Raw genomic sequence first — 16,531 nt, 5'->3', positions numbered from 1 at the left:
CTGCAAACATTCCCTTTAAATGTCAAGAGCTTGATTGGAGTTTGAGTTATTACTAACTTCCTTTGCTTTAGGCTGGTTTAGTTTCTTCTAGAGTATTAAATTGCTAGCACAGGGTGTTGCATTTGATCTTATCTCTTATTAGTCCCACCCTCCAGTCTTTCCTTCATAGGGATATTCTACAAAGCATTATATTATCTATATGTTTCTGCTTTCATACTCCTCTACGGCAGGCTTCCTCAGACTCGGCCCTCCAGATGTTTTGAGGCTACGATTCCCATCACCCCTGATCACTGGTCCTGCTAGCTAGGGATCATAGGAGTTGTAGGCCAAAAACATCTGGAGGGCCGAGTTTGAGGAAGCCTGTTCTACAGTATTGCCTCAGTTCCTGTGATTACGCACACCAAAGGTTTTATCCATTGTAACAGCCATCACTTCAACCATCTTTCATCCAGCAGATATTTTGCACAGTTTTGCATTAGCATTGACTTAACTTCAATGTAGACTTTCTTTGAGTTTTCTTCAGGTAAAACGTTGCTGCTGTCAGATATGTGTTGGGGCAGCTGATATTGAACAATACAAGTTTTGCTAATGTTAGAGGAATTCGGGTTGAACAACTTTTTATAGTTTATAGGTACAAAAGTTTTTATTGTCAGCTTAATTTCGACTCAGGCGGTGTACAACCCTGTTCTCCTATGTAGCATAAATATTATACAGGACTATATCTCATGGCACCAGTATTGCTGATTATGCCAGCTTTTATTGGCTTTTTGTTGTATAAAATGGAAATCTACTACTGTTTCATAGATTATATGTATATATAAATCTGTTACATAGATGCAACATACTGTTACATAGTTTATATGTATATATTAATCTATGTATAGATTATATCTTCTGCCATGCTGTTGTCTTTGCAATATGGATTTGCCAAAACACGGAGGCAAATCATATTCACTGATTCATATGGTGAGCTACTGCACATGATTAGCTCTCCAACTTCAGGTGGCCCCTGGGTAGCTGACTTGCATGAAGTGGATCTAAGATAGCTATCCTCTTGTGTTCTAGATGGGTTGTGCTCTGAGCCTTTTGATGTGTTATTATTGCCAGTAAAATAACATTCAGTATGTCTCTTATTTTATAGGTTAACCTTGATTTGAACAACATATTTGCTTAGATGATTCCCGAGTTTCCTGCATTTAAGAATAAGTGGCACACAGCACAAGGTGGGTTTTATGTGCTTGAATGCATTATTTGAGAGTTGTCAAGGACTACTCTCAACATCCTGTAAATTATTGCTAAACAGAGTGCTGCTATTTTGGTATGTAATCTAGCAATGCTTTTTCTGCTAGTCTCAGTTGTGGCAGAGTCTATCGTGCCAAAATTGTTGTTGAGGTTTTATTATATGGAGGAAGCTTAGGTTGCCCGGGAGCATATGTATCAGCTCCTAACAAGTCCAGATCAGCTAACCAGTTAGTTAAGCTTTCAATAGAGGTGTAGCAAAACCTCTTACTTGAGATAAGGCATCTCCAGCCCCATTTCTTGCACTCTTGCCATATGGAGAACCAGGTAGTCCATATAAGACAAATTAATTTCATCTTGCTTTGCAATTACTTCTGATTCCCTTGATTCACAATAGTCAAGCATAGATTTGTGGACTAAACCTGACAAAGGAGTTCCAGACAATTTATCTAAAGCACTACAGGTCTGTGTTTTTGTGGTAACTGTATTAAAACTGTTAAAACTGCAGAGTCTCCTTTGTAGCATTGAGCTTTTAAAAAGCATTCCTTATCAGTTGAATGCTAAATGCTACTCTCCCAGTGCCTGTCCTGCATTTAAAAGATATTGCTTTTAAGCCCACGTAAAAGTAAAAACAGATATGCTCCTTGCCTGTATATTGCAATTAACATTAGTGGCTGAGCCAACTGACTTTCAAACTATTCAAAATAACAAATTAAAACAGACCACAGAGCTCAAGGACAAGCAGCCTTACTCATTGCCATGTTCACGTGGACTTTTGTAGCTTGTTCTGGGGAAACTCTTAAAAGCTTCAACGAGAGAAACTGCAGTAACAAATTGAGCTTAGTAATAACAGATGGTTGCGTTTTTCACTAATACTATATTCATTTTACAAGCCCACCATTCATCATAATGATCCCAGGGTGGGATACAACATAAAAAGCAACATAAAACAGAGTGAGCTATTGCAGTGACGTTAACCATTATCATAACATGTCATGAGATTGTTGGATAAAAATTACAATGCAATTTTTACTAGTCCAGCAAGCCATGTAATTGGCCACATAACCTCAGCACTTACATATGCCTTAGATCTAGAAGGTAGCCCCCACTTGTGGTCCCATCAGTGGACATGGCCTTTTTGCTGGCGATATAGGATAGGTACATCTCTGTGGCTGCAGCCTCAAAGCAGAACTCCTTCGTGGTAGGGTTGTGATTGTCCCTTACATCTTAATTATTACACTGTTCCTAAGGACCCCGCTTGTTTATCCAGGAAAGGATAATGGGGCCAATGAATTCCTTTTCTTTTGTACTTGTGAGTTCTGTGTCTTAAATTGTATTGATATTATTTTGTGTTGTGTTTGTGTTTTTTTAATTGATTTACTGATATTCTGTATTGCGTTTTTAAGGTTGTAATTTGTTTGTATTCTTTGCTTATCTGTACTCTTCCTTGGGTTCTTAAGGTAGGTAGAATGGGATAGAAATTCAAGGTTATCCAACCATGTTTATGTGGCAAGTTTGTCAAGGAGTGGCTGTAGCTGGCAAACCAGCTGGTGCTGACAGTAGACACTCCTTGCCATTGACAGTTGCACAAGTCATCTCCTGCATGGATGCATTTGCTTCTCCTCCTCCATGATTCAGCATCTTTGTGTAACTTCTCTTGCGATTCTTGTATCTTGTTTCAGTTAGCTGATTTTGTTTTTAGAATAGGCACCAGAATTGTTCCTTTTTATTCTTTGCTTGGATAGGAGCTTTATCAATACTGGCAGAGTCATCAAACAACATTTAGAGTTGGAGTGTCTAATCTTTAATTGGTAATATAGAGATAAAAATCAAGATAAGGATTGTCAACCAAGAACAGAAATCTCTGCTTTGTCAAAATGTTCTGGTGTAGAGTCTAGAGATTTATTGTGTATGTACACATAGCTCTTAAGCTAAACTGGATAATCTGTTCTGTGTGAGCCTGCCCTGATCTGGGCTTTTTATGAATGTTTTTTATACATAAAAGCATTTCTAACAATACTGTTTCATGGCACCGCTTTGTAAGCATGTCTCAGTTGCTGAAAATAGATTTCTGAGCTTTATTTTTCTTTCATAGATTTCAAGATGAATTCCTTAATGGAAACCCCTGAGCTGCCGGCAGTATTCGATGGGGTGAAGTTGGCTGCTGTAGCTGCTGTTCTTTACATTATTGTCCGCTGCTTGAATCTGAAGAGCCCAACTGCCCCTCCAGATCTCATATACCAAGACACTCCTTTGTCCCGCTTTCTACTCAAGTCATGCTCTCTTCTAACCAAAGAGTGAGTACCCAATGAATATATGAATGTTTAGGTGTCCAAATGCAAAAATTCATACATAAGAAGGGAATTATTTACAAATGGGAAGAGATCTTTTATTGGGAATAGAATGGAACATTTTTGTGCAAATATTAAGAACATCAAGGCTTATGTGAATGAAACATTTCTATCTTTGGAAACTTGTGTATCGTATAGAGATGTTGGATTTAAGAGAGCGGGGCTGACTGCATCCTGTTGTTGAGTTCACACTCGGTAACAAGCCTGGGTTTGTTGCCATATGACATGTGGAAAGAACCTATTTTGCTTGATCAAACTCCAAGGCCCATCTAGTCCAGTTTTCCATTTTTTACGGACAACCACGTGTCTCTGGTGATCATAAGCAGGGCAGTTAAGGTAATGACTTTCCCCTATTCAGTCTTCAGTTCTAGTATGGGGAATGATAGTGCTCCTGTACTTTTTGGAGCTATCAGTCTAGCATCAGGAAGTGTTATTTGCTGAAATGACCAGGTCATTGCTATGTCCTTAGTTGAAGTTGTTTTGTAGCAATAAACTAATTTTGTTGAGTTGGACTAATACCCATTTGCAGTGAGATCTTTGGTTTGAAGAAATAGTATTAAAACAATATTACTTACCGTGAAACCTCAAAAACTGCCAAAATAATTAGTCAAATCTACTTTCGTTGGGGGAGGCAGGAGATTTCATGGCAGTAATGCATTAAGCTACCATCTATACCTGCAGATACTGCACAAAGGTGAATGAACAATCCACATTTTAATCTACTGTGACTTCTCCACGCTAGGCAAAGTAAGAATCTTTGAGCAGTAGATGGAAAGTCTGGTCTATAGGAAAAGACCATTTTTATTTTAAGGTTTTGAGATTACTATTCATTGTATTAATTTTCTTTTTGCTTTGTGTTGATGGATATTTGTCTTTTATTTTTGGTGTGTTAAAGTGAATATATATATATATATTAATGAAATTGTGCGCAGCGGGAGGCCCCATTAGCGAAAGTGCACCTCAGGATAAGAATGGTTTCAGCTTAAGAACAGACCTCTGGAACGAATGAAGTTCGTAACCAGAGGTACCACTGTAATAGCAGGAATTTCTGCATCTTTATCTGCCACAACTCTGCTTTGATGCAAATGTACAGCAACCCCCTTTTCCATTATGGAGAAATGTCCACTGTTACATCTCCTTACTGGTTGAGTTTCATTGAAAGAAGGCAGCAAATACAAAGGAAGAACCTCTCAGAGAAACTTATTATTGAATCCAGTAGTATAGAATTTCATACTTCATGGCTTCCCGTGGATTATCAGAGGTGAATATAATCATACATAGATAATTATGTAGCTAAATAAAGTGTTGGTTAAATCATTAATGTAAAATTATGTTTGATATGTGTGGGAAGCAATAGCTTTATAGAAAGTTTCCTACTTTTATGATACAAAAATCTGAAAGCTTTTTATACAGGTAAACTATTGCAAGTCTGTCTTGTTTAAATGTGAATATAAACTAAATGTTGGATTGGAAAATGAATATGTATTAAAACAGCAGAGCAGTAATTTTTTTTTCAGAAAAAAAGATTTCAGGAAAAAAAGTGTCAGGTGCCTCTCCATAGGGAGGAGAGCTTTCCAGAAATGAGGCCTTTTCAAATACTGCAAATCACATTGCTACCTGATCTAACCTGTTTTTGTTTTTTTGGTTTTTTTGCCATTATAATCTGAGTGGGTTGAAGGAAAATCACCTTCAACTATCTGAATTTGCTGTACTGTATAGCCAAATACTTGTCATACAGTTGTTCTGATTTGAATTTTAAAAATGCTATTCAAAATTTTAAAATCTTAATTTTTTAATTTAAACAATTATTTTTATCAATGAGACTTGATAATGTCTGCATTTGAAGGCTCTTCAATAGTTTAGTGAGCATGTTAGTTTTTGGGGTTTTTTTAAATCTACTTGGGAGTAAGCATTGAACACAGAGGAACTTTCTTCTCATGAAACATGTGCAGGATTGGGTTCCTGTTAACCAAGTAAAAAACTGCTGTTAAACCTTGTACAAAATGCATGGAATCTTAATTACTGTGTTCCTTGGGATATTCCAAGGACCTTACTGAGGCTTAAGGGATTTTGCATGCCTCTTCTAGCTTGATCTCCTGATTTTAAAGGACTGCTGGAACAAGTGAGTAAAAACACACACAGGTCAAACGGTAATTTCTGTTTTAATCAAGTTAGCTTGTGCTGGAACTGGACTCCTGAAAGGAGCGTAAAATAATGACAAACACAGCACAGTTGATGAGGTTTAACTTCACTTTCCATCTGACCAGCATTTGTAGTAATTTTTGAGTTTTTGTTCTCCTTCCCCCAAAATCATTCAGCAGTAGTGAACACTTGTCATGGGGTGGCAAGGTCAGCAGGACTGCAAGCAGCACATGATAAAGTGTTTTAATCCTTTTGGCATAGTACATAGCACAATACCTCTGTGTTCAACCTGGATAAAATATTTTAATAGTTAATGGGCCAAGCTGAGCTTTTTACATTCTATATTAAGGTAAAGTGTGCAATTGGGTGGAAAGGCAAAGGACAATTTTAACAAGCAAGTAAAAATGGCTTTTGCTTGCTAGCTTTTGGATCAGCTCTCAGGGTGATATGGAATACATGTTGCAGGCTAGACAGTTGGTTTCCTGTGCTGAGATGGTGCAATACAATACTGAAAAGCAAGATTTTATTAAACTTGTAATATTTCCATGTATATGATCTTGAGAGGCTTGAGAGGCTCGTTGACTGCTAGAGGAATGTGATTTGGAAAGCAAAATACTAACACTCAAACAAAAAGAATATTCCAAACGTTTGCATCACTAGTGCTTTGGTTATGGGCACTTGGTTATGAGACACTCTGCATTGGCCTTAGGAAACATTGCACAGATTCATCATTATTCCCAATGCTCCTGGGCCACTTGCAGAATATGAGCTATTTCATATGAGACTCCTTGTAGTTGGATGTGAATTAAATTGCACATTGGGGGCCTCTTGAAAGGCCCTTAGATATTAATACCATGGAATGGTGGCAAAAGAGGATTGATCCAAAGTCTGTCAGCGGTACAATAGAAACTGCTCACTGATAAACCACTCCCCAGTGACAGTGTTATCTGTTATCAAATGTAATTGTGTGCAGCTATGCACCGTTTCCGTGTTTCTCACCAGCATAATGCATGTTTGAACTGTGAGTAACTGCACTGCAAATACACCTTTATTATGAGAACAGACATGAAGGAGAAGAAGCTGTGTATTAGGCTGCTAAATGCTTTGCTTCATAAAGGAAGTGTAGAGTTTGGTGAAACTCTTGAGCCATATAAATGTATTGTGTTTGTGGTTGGTGAGAAAAACAGGAAAAGGTAGTTCCCGCTGTGAAATTTTTGCAAGAGCTACTTTGTGAGAAGAACAGTGCTGTGGAGCAAGTCAGTGGTGGTAAGACAACTTAGTCATTTTCAGAGTGGTCCCACTGATATCAGTGATTTAATTAAAACACTTAGAACCAGTGACAATTAAAGTTAATTTTTTCCCCTAAAAGTTCCCATCAGCCTAGGGTGTCCTTCTGTAACCTATGTTTCTACAGTGTACAGCATAGTTAATATTTTTTTATATGTTTTTCCCCTCTTAAACTGTTTCAGCTGGGCCATAATTCTGGATCAGTAATAACTTTAATGTGAGAGCTGTAGCACTAGAAGCCCAGGACAAAAGCACAATTCTAGGCACCATCATTTGTTTGCTTATTTATTTATTTTTCATTCTGAATCCTGCCTTTCTTCCATTGCGGAACCCAAGGCAGCATCTATATGGTTCCAAGGCGATTGCTGACCTGACCCAGACCTAATTAGCTTCAGCAAGGTAGAGTATAGGTAGCACAGTATCAACTAGATCTTGTAGCTGATGGCAGTCTTCTTAATTTGGGAAATGAGTGCTGTGCCCCAACTAAAGTTTACTCATAGCAGATCTTTTAATTCAGTCATGGCCATTAGTGTCATTGGGTCAACTTTGATTATGACTAAATTTGAATAAAACTTTGGGTTGCTCAAATTTGGCTAATGACAATTCTACCTTAACATTTTTTTAAAGATTCAGGCATATTCTTAAGCAGCATCTTACCAACACTCTCTTAGTAAAGTTTCCAAACTTCGAAGTCTTGTCATATGCCTATAATGGAAACAAGTAATTTAAATGCTAGTGCAGCTCATTAATCTGAAGATCCTGTGAAATGCTCTTACTGTTGTCCACAGGAAACTTGGAGCATCTCTGGCATTCTTTTCAGAATAGCATGACTATAAGCAGCACAATTGCATGAATGCAGTGCTGTTTACTAGAGCAAGAAGAGGAGCTTTGTGTAGAAACTGAAGCTAAATGTCTGTGTACATATGTTCTACTTGCATATAATCAACATGACTTATGTATCATTTGCACTACCATTGTAGGAGCTGCCACGATACTGGTCTATATATTTTGGAATTATTAACCACAAGGCTATTAAGAGCATTTAGAACACCAGTTTAGGACAGCTAACTGCATAATGGAAATTTCTTTTTTCCAGCCTGCTAAAAAATCCACCAACTATCTGTATTTCCACTGCTGGTGTTTAATGTCTAATTAGATCATGCTGATGACCTTTCATGAATAATTCTATTAGCAACACCAAACATTGCACAGGATATGAAAGATGTATGAATGTGTTTGAACAAATTGGATAGGATTGCAGTGCTAGTCAATTGACTATCTGTTATTTGATAACTGTCAAAGATTCCAAAAAATCATAAAGTCTGTGTGACTGATAGCCCCCTTTTTCATTGTATCATGCTGTCCTCTGATAGCAATACATTGAGGGCCCTTTTGCTTTACCTACAAGACTCAGTAAAGCCGTTTGTCTAATTTTAAAAGGGGGCAGGCACCTCTGCACTGTAACTCTGTTTTCTGTATTTACTTATTAAATTTGTATTTCCCCCTTCATCCGTAGATCTCAGGGCAGTTCACAACATGCTTTCCTTTATTGATCTACAAACTTTTTCTATGTTCCTAAGCAATACTGACTGGCTGTCCTCTTAAGAATGTTTACATTATTGGGAATCAGTTGTTGATTAATGCTCCTGCATTTGCAACAATACTAGCGTGTGTATGTGGTACAGTGTGACCTAGCTGCAGCTCTGCAATAATTTCAATATGCCTACCTGCCCTCTTCCAAATTAAGCCATGTGGCCAACTTTTCCCACTGGCCATGTTCTATAAGTACAGCTTTGTCTAATCAGAAGTAAGATTCAATATAAAGCATAAATCAAGCAATCACATGTTGCAAATGCCCCAGACTTGGGGCTGTCACTGAGACCATTTCATTTGCTCTGGGGTCATGTAGAAGGGATTGGGCTCTGATGTTTTCTAGAGCCACAGTATCTCTTGTAGTTTTCATATTCCTCTCTCTTCTAGTAAATCTGTGCTTCAATATTTGGCTATTGTTTGACTGGTCAGGTTACTGATTTATTTATTTATTGGAGCAGGTGCATGCACATGTGTTTTACTGGTCAAATGTTGACCTGATCTCTCTTCATAATGGGTTCCCAGGCCTTATAGGGCTTAGGACACAATAAGTATTGGAGCACCTCTCCACATAAGAAGGGAAGAGGGCTGTTTCTCTTATGAGCTCCTGGTTAAGGAATGTTGTCCCCTACGATGACTGTCAGGTGCTTATGTTAGCAACTTTACAGCACCAAGTTCATGTTTTCACCAGGCATTTGATAGAATGTGCTGTTTTGACCATTTGCTTGTGTATTACTGGGAATTACTGAGAATCAGTTGCTGACAGACAGTCAGTTGCTGTAGAACAATGTGTAAAGGTAAAAGTAAAGTGACCCCTGACCATTAGGTCCAGTCGTGGCCGACTCTGGGGTTGCGGCGCTCATCTCACTTTATTGGCCGAGGGAGCCAGCGTACAGGTCATGTGGCCAGCATGACTAAGCCGCTTCTGGCAAACCAGAGCAGCGCACGGAAACGCCGTTTACCATCCTGCCGGAGCGGTACCTATTTATCTACTTGCACTTTGACGTGCTTTCGAACTGCTAGGTTGGCAGGAGCAGGGACCGAGCAACAGGAGCTCACCCCGTCATGGGGATTCGAACCGCCAACCTTTTGATCAGCAAGTCCTAGGCTCTGTGGTTTAACCCACAGCGCCACCCGCGTCCCAGAGCAATGTGTAGTGACATTCTAATGCTGTTGTTTTTCTGTGTTTTGTATTTTTGCTCCAAATTAGTGATAGCTGCTCCGTTTTAAATTTTATTGAGTTTTATTCTGTTGTGAGTCACCTAGAGACTCTGACAGGTGGCAGGTAAAATCCAATGATAGTATAAGCACATAATTTAGACATTCATTATACTTTTATGTTGGGAGCTCAGGTTCTGATGAGCTCACCAGTGTCAGGCATGATTGTTCTGTGTACAGTCGAAAGCTTGCTTTCCACCACTTTGATATGCTCATGACCTCTGTATTGGTACCAAGGACATACTTCTTTTGAGTAATGAACTAGGTTTCCTAATATGTATTGAAAAGGTCCCTCCTGTCTGGCAGCTTTGTATTGCTCACCTACTGATTCCTTCCCATTTAGATTGGTGTTCCTAAAACAGATAAAGTTATCAGCTTTATATCTTTCTCTCCCTCCCCCCCCCCAAGTTTCTTCTTCAGTACACCAGGAATCATAAATCTGAGATAAAAAGCCATCTGCTTTGGCACCAGGCTGTACCACCTTCCTGATAAGCATAGTACAGATGTTCTCTTCTTTGAAAGGAAATGCTTTTGTAAGCATTCTGTAGTTGGTGTTTTTCAGAGGTCACTAAATCATACCTGATGCCAGATCAATAGGTTGGGGGCTCCAGTTCTATATCTGTTGGCCAATGCACTTACCAAGCAGCTGCTCCTTATTTTTACCTCTACACATCACAAAATACTACTCTAGGAAGGAAGTGCCCTTGTTTCAATAGCAGATCTGCTTTCCTAAAGCAAATAAATGCATTTGTTATCTTTTTAGGTACATTCCACCTCTGATCTGGGGAAAGAGTGGACACATTCAGACTGCCCTCTATGGGAAGATGGGGAGAGTAAGATCACCGCATCCTTATGGACTTCGCAAGTACCTCACAATGTCAGATGGTGCAACAGCAACTTTTGACCTCTTTGAACCACTGGCTGAAAACTGCATTAGAGGTGAGATAACCAGCTGTTGTGGGTTTTTTATTAGAAGTTTGAGTAAATGTGGGGGAAATACATTACTATTTTTGACTACCATTGGCAGGCTAGGGGGCCACTGCTTTCACAACTCCGGGACATGTTTAGGTGGTTGTAAGCTTCTGCAGCTAGTGCTGTTATGAATCATGTACCAAAAAAACAGTTTTTACAACCAAGTGATAAGATACAAGGTTTATGGCCTAGATTTCCAGTTGAGTTAATGGGCATGAAATGCTATTCCTCTGACCCATAAATAACATAATGCTTAGGATTAAGGTCTCTAAACAGGCTGTTTTGCCTGCAGGACTTTTCTCTTGTGTATATGGGCTTAATCACATCTGGAACGTGTGTGTGTGTTTAAAAACAATATATCAAAATTTAGTGAGTAATGACATGTCTTTCTGAAGGTCAGTTATAAGGGGCCGTTGATCCTGCTTGTTTTGAAATGTTGCTCTAGTGCATAGGAAGCTGCTGCTAAATATTCTAAGAATTTCACTCTCAAATGTGGAATTGTACCAGATGCTGGAGGGTTGATTCTTACTACCAAGCATTGTTTCCCAATGTAGATAGCAATGCAATGAGCTGTAGAGCTGTTCTCAGCAATTGCTTTCTCGGCAACTTTGATTTGATCTTCAAAAGAAGGAAGCATTGCTGACCAAATGGATATTTTTCAGATAGATGTACAAATCTGGACCCTTTATTTAGTCAACAGACATGCCAAAAACAAACAATTCCTTCTCTTACAAAGTTATTTCTAGTTAGCCTCAAAGACCTTCATCTTTAATCAGATACATTACGTCAAGGTTCTTCATGAAGAGTTTCAAAATAATGTACCAAAACTGATAGAAATCCTCTCTCTCAGTGACATCATTTGGAGTAACATCTGTAGTAACGTGTTAAAATAAACTCCTCTCAGTCAGATGAAAGAACCTAGATGAACAAACTCTGAAATTGTGCAGGGCATATTGTTTATTTCCCTTGATGATATAAACATAGCATATAAAACATCACTACAGATTGAACAATGCATGAGGAGCAAAAATAGCTTTGTTGTGAAATAAATGTGTTTTGTCTTTGTGGAATATGAAACTGGTATAACTAGCATGTATTCTTTTGCTTTTGCTTTAAAACTTACCTCTCCCGACCTTTTTCATTGTGCAGAAGATATCACAATGGTAATTTGTCCAGGAATAGCCAATCACAGTGAGAAGCAGTACATCCGCACCTTTGTTGACTATTCGCAGAAGAATGGCTATCGATGTGCTGTGCTAAACCACCTTGGAGCTCTGCCAACTATTGAGTTGACTTCACCACGCATGTTCACTTATGGTAAATATTGGCTCTTTCATCTTAACCTTTCAGAGTTACTTTGCAACTGGACAAAGTCCTCTAATGTCAAAGCACACTAGATGGTGCCTTCTGAAGCTTGAAAGTGTTGTCTGTGATAAAAACCTCCTCCTTTTTCCAAGCAGGATGACTTATTTGCTCAATTTCAAAAAAACAAAAACAAAACGGTATTCGAAGTAGCAGCCATTACTTGTGCTAAGTCTGCATTAATTTTGTTTCCAAAGGTTGATTCCTAAAACCCCTCTCTTTACAGTACACTATATTGGGAAGCATTGGGAAGGGAAAATAGTAGGGACAAGATGACTTGGTGAGATAATACCATGATCACCTTGCCAATGTTTTGCCATATATAATGCTTCACAATTGGATGACCATGAGATAGCAATTGAAGATGCAACCACTATTGCATTACCAGCTTCCCAGCATCTGTGTGCCCAGTACATTCATCCACCTAGGATGTCCAGTACATTCATCCACCTAGAATCTATTTACTCAGATTCTCTTTGCCAGAAAAGTAATTGATGTGTAACTTTTCAAGATAGCTTTAGAGAGCAGGTGAGCATAAAGCTGATATCTATTAAAGGAGAGTGGGGATCTCTTTAGCTGATGTAGGCCTGTTGGCTCTTGTCACATCTTGTATCTCAGTGCTTGTGATTAGAATTTCAAGCCTCCAGGGTGCGGTCTACTGCATGGCTGCTCTTTAATAACCACAGTCTATTCCGCCCTCAGGAGATAATTCTGGAGTGTTGTTGAGCAACCCAAAATGTTGTTGTAAAGCTCTGCACCGCCCCTTCTTCCTATGGGAGTTATGTTCTTTGAGGCTTAGGTATGGTGTTCATAAACAAGGCTTGAAAAACATTTTCAAGAATGAAGATGCATCCTCCCTACCAAAAAAGTGCTGTGCAATGTTTCTCCTCCCCAAAGTATTAAATATCAAGCTGTGACACATGTATCCTCTCAGGGGCTGGGAAATCAACTCAGTATATAACAGGCTGAGCATGCCCAGCCACGGAGCTGCATCTGGTCCGAATCTAGCCACCCTATCCTCTTGTTCTTTTTGGGAAGACATCCTCTGAAAGGAAAGAGATGAAGTGCATCCAAAACCTTAGTATAGGGTTGCCATATTCCCAAATTGCAGTCCGATTTTAAAAAATTGCAGTCTGATTCCTGGACATGTGGCAGCCCTACTTTAGTGCAAAGCTAAGCACCCTTTCCCCTCCCAGAGAAGAAGGCAGGCAGGGAAAACAAAAATGAGGCTGCTGTGTTCTAAGTTCAGGAAGCATCCTGCTTCACAGTGGTGGGAAGGTAAAAGAAAGTAAGATGGCGATAGAGCTGCTGCAGCCCCAAGAGAGCTAATGAGAGAAGGGGTTGGGAGCCAAAGAGAAACTGCATCTGTAGCCAAGGGTCCAATATGAAGCTCACTGTCCAACCAATGTCTGAAATGTTTTGCCAAGATCCCCATCTCCCCATATTCTGTGACCCTCCAGAATATGGCGGTGAGAAGCTTGGCAGTAACTGTTTGTGCCCACCTAAGGGCTGACAGAGTATCTCAGAAACCCATGTTACGTTGCTTAGCTGGAACACAACATAGTCCTGTTTCAGTCACTGCAAGCAAGCCCTGGGGATCAGAGTGGTATTGGTATTAAGGCTTCTTGGTGCTGTCCCTAACTCTAAAAATTCCTGAAGTGTTATTATAATGCCTCTGAGGGCTGTAGCTCAGATGTAGAGCATCTACTTTGCATGCAGAATGTCTGGGATTCAGTCCTTATAATCTCCAAGAAGGGTTAGGAGAGACTCCATCTTAAACCATGGAGAGCCACTGTAAGTCATTGTAGACCCTACAGCGCTAGATGGACCCCATTGATCTTGAATTGGTATAAGGCAGCTTCCTAGGTTCCTGTAAATGTTTTTAAAGGAGTGGCCATTGACAGTAGAAAATAATAGTCAGGTCGTGTTTGCACAGGAGTGCTGTGTGTATGAATACAGTCTTCAGTTCCCAAAAGTTTGTACAAATCGCTGCACATGAAGGATTACAGTCAAATGCACTTGATCGCTCAATAGTTGCTGGAAATCTGGACTGTGTGCAGCAATTTGTGGGGGGTTTTTGCAGGGAGGGGGATACTTTATAGATTTCTCTCCCAGTTCACAGTTGGAAGAAATAACAGTGTGTGTAGTATTATTAGTTACAGCTTTTGGCTGGGACCTGATGACTGCTGAACAGAGAATGAAATATTTTGAAAAACTTGCTTTGATCCTTTAAAAAAGGGGGGGGGGAGTTTGCTGCTGTAGCCAGCAGTTAGAGGCTCTGTTCATATGGCAGTAAAAAGGGGAAGAAAAAGGTTCTTTAGAAGAGCAGGTGTGGGTTTCACTATTAATGTGGGTGTATTCTCCCTCTGTATGATCTTCTGGAATATCACTGTATATGTGCAAAAATGCCCATTGTGCTACAATAATGAACAATGTTGTTAGAAATGTTGTCTCTTGAAGTGCATATGTGAGCTCTGGGGGAAGATTGGGACTTTAAATGCATCTGTGATATGTGATGTTTATTTTTTTTTTGCTGTTCTGCAGGTTGCACATGGGAATTTGGAGCCATGGTGAACTACATCAGGAAAACTTATCCTCAATCCAAGCTGGTTGTTGTGGGCTTCAGCCTCGGTGGAAACATAGTGTGCAAATATCTGGGGGAGAACCAAACTAACCAAGAGGGTGTATTGTGCTGTGTCAGCGTATGTCAAGGGTACAGTGCACTGAGGTAAGCTTGGTCTTGTAGAGCAGGAGAAACTTATGGTAGATGTCTAAGGAAACAATCTGCTGGTCATGGAGATATGATACAGATACCAAAAGCTTTCTTTGGGGTTCAGGGGCATAAAAACTTTAGTTGTGTGAAGTTTTGTTGCTAAACTGTGTTTTGAACTTTTTGCACAAAAAAGGGAACTGGGAACTTACAGCAAATTCCATCATTAAAATTTCTGTTGGCATATTCAGTTGCTGTAGGCATTTAGTTGAGAGAAAAGGGTGCAAACCATTTCCACATATACCCAACCTATTGATCTGTACTCTTTTATTCAGTATTAGCAGTCTCTTTTGAAGCTTTGTTGTGGCCAAATTTTCTGATATCTAGTTATGCCATGTCATTTCTGCTAGTATCATTTCTGCTTACAGTTGTGCTGTGTATTTTGGGTTGAGAGCTGGGTTGAACTAATGCTCCCTGCAAACTACTATAACAGATTCCGGGATGTGGGGGAGGCTGCCATTTTTAGCAGAGGAATAGAGTGTGCTTAACCTTGCTAGCATTTTTTCTGCAAAAATCCAGACCTTTTTCAGCTGCCACCTCCCGTTGCATAAACACAAATCTAGAACTCAGGTGTAAAATGGGATACATTAGCTGGGCAGAGGTGATTATAATTCAGAAAAGTGCCAGTGGAAAGAATATTAGGCATACCCTTCCCACCTGCTGTCCTTTTGTTCAGAATCACAGTCTCCCAAAACTACTTTGGCTCTGTGTATTTCCAGTGTTGAACTGAGGCTCCAAACAGGATGTATAGTAGTGTCCATGTGTGCACACAGGAGCTACATATATCCCAAGAGATCAAAAGTGACATTTTTAAAAAGGACCTTAAAGATGCTTGCTTTTTCTGTGCTACTTAGAAACATGACACCAATATTATATTATATTATATTATATTATATTATATTATATTATATTATATTATATTATATTATATTATATTATATTATTCTGCCCTATACCTGGAGGTCTCAGGGCAGTTCACAGAACAAAATCAAAATATAAAACCACAAAATAAATAATCAAAATGAAAACAACAACCCAATAACCCCCTCCCCCCCCAAACCCCCACATTTTAAAAGGGCATAGGATGTCAGTCAAATCAACCAAAGGCCTGGTTAAAAAGTAAAGTTTTTGCTTGGCACCTAAAGTTATATAATGAAGGCACCAGGTGAACTTCTCTGGGGAGAGCATTCCACAGATGGGGAACCACAGCAGAGAAGGCCCGTTCTCAGATGCCACCCTCTGGACCTCTCAAGGAGGAGGCACACAAAGAAGGGCCTCAGGAGATGATCTCAAGGCCCGGGTAGGTTCATATGGGAAGAGGTGGTCCTTGAGGTATTGTGGTCCTGAGCCGTTCAAGGCTTTACAGGTCAAAACCAGCACTTTGAATTGGGCCCGGAAACAATTGGTAGCCAGTGCAGTCAGACCAGGATTCGTGTAGTATGCTCAAGCCATCTTGCTCCGGTGAGCAACCTGGCAGCTGAATTCTGCACTAGCTGAAATTTCTGAACCGTCTTCAGAGGCAGCCCTACGTATAACACATTGCAGTAATCCAACCTTGAGGTTACCACAGCATAGACAACAGTAGTTAGGCTATCCCTGT

The 16,531-nt window shown here is 39.6% G+C and overlaps 1 protein-coding gene across 3 annotated transcripts in view; it reads left to right on the top strand.

Annotated features, from left to right (window-relative positions):
* Positions 1-16,531, top strand: part of ABHD2 (abhydrolase domain containing 2, acylglycerol lipase) — a 41,031-nt gene that overhangs the window by 11,406 nt on the left and 13,094 nt on the right. For 2 of the 3 annotated variants that reach the window (XM_083586815.1, XM_083586816.1), the window contains exons 2-6: positions 1,142-1,223; positions 3,335-3,536; positions 10,591-10,766; positions 11,949-12,116; positions 14,706-14,889. In XM_083586815.1, the coding sequence (XP_083442941.1) occupies positions 1,175-1,223; positions 3,335-3,536; positions 10,591-10,766; positions 11,949-12,116; positions 14,706-14,889 (779 nt within the window). In that variant the 5' untranslated portion in view covers positions 1,142-1,174. The remainder of the gene's footprint in view (positions 1-1,141; positions 1,224-3,334; positions 3,537-10,590; positions 10,767-11,948; positions 12,117-14,705; positions 14,890-16,531) is intronic. The other variant, XM_083586817.1, reaches the window with a different exon arrangement.

Source organism: Podarcis filfolensis (genome assembly GCF_964270895.1).
Source record: "Podarcis filfolensis genome assembly, chromosome: 14".
Classification (NCBI taxonomy): domain Eukaryota; kingdom Metazoa; phylum Chordata; class Lepidosauria; order Squamata; family Lacertidae; genus Podarcis; species Podarcis filfolensis.
Note: the sequence above shows the minus strand (reverse complement) of the source record. Positions and strands in the feature narration are given on the sequence as shown.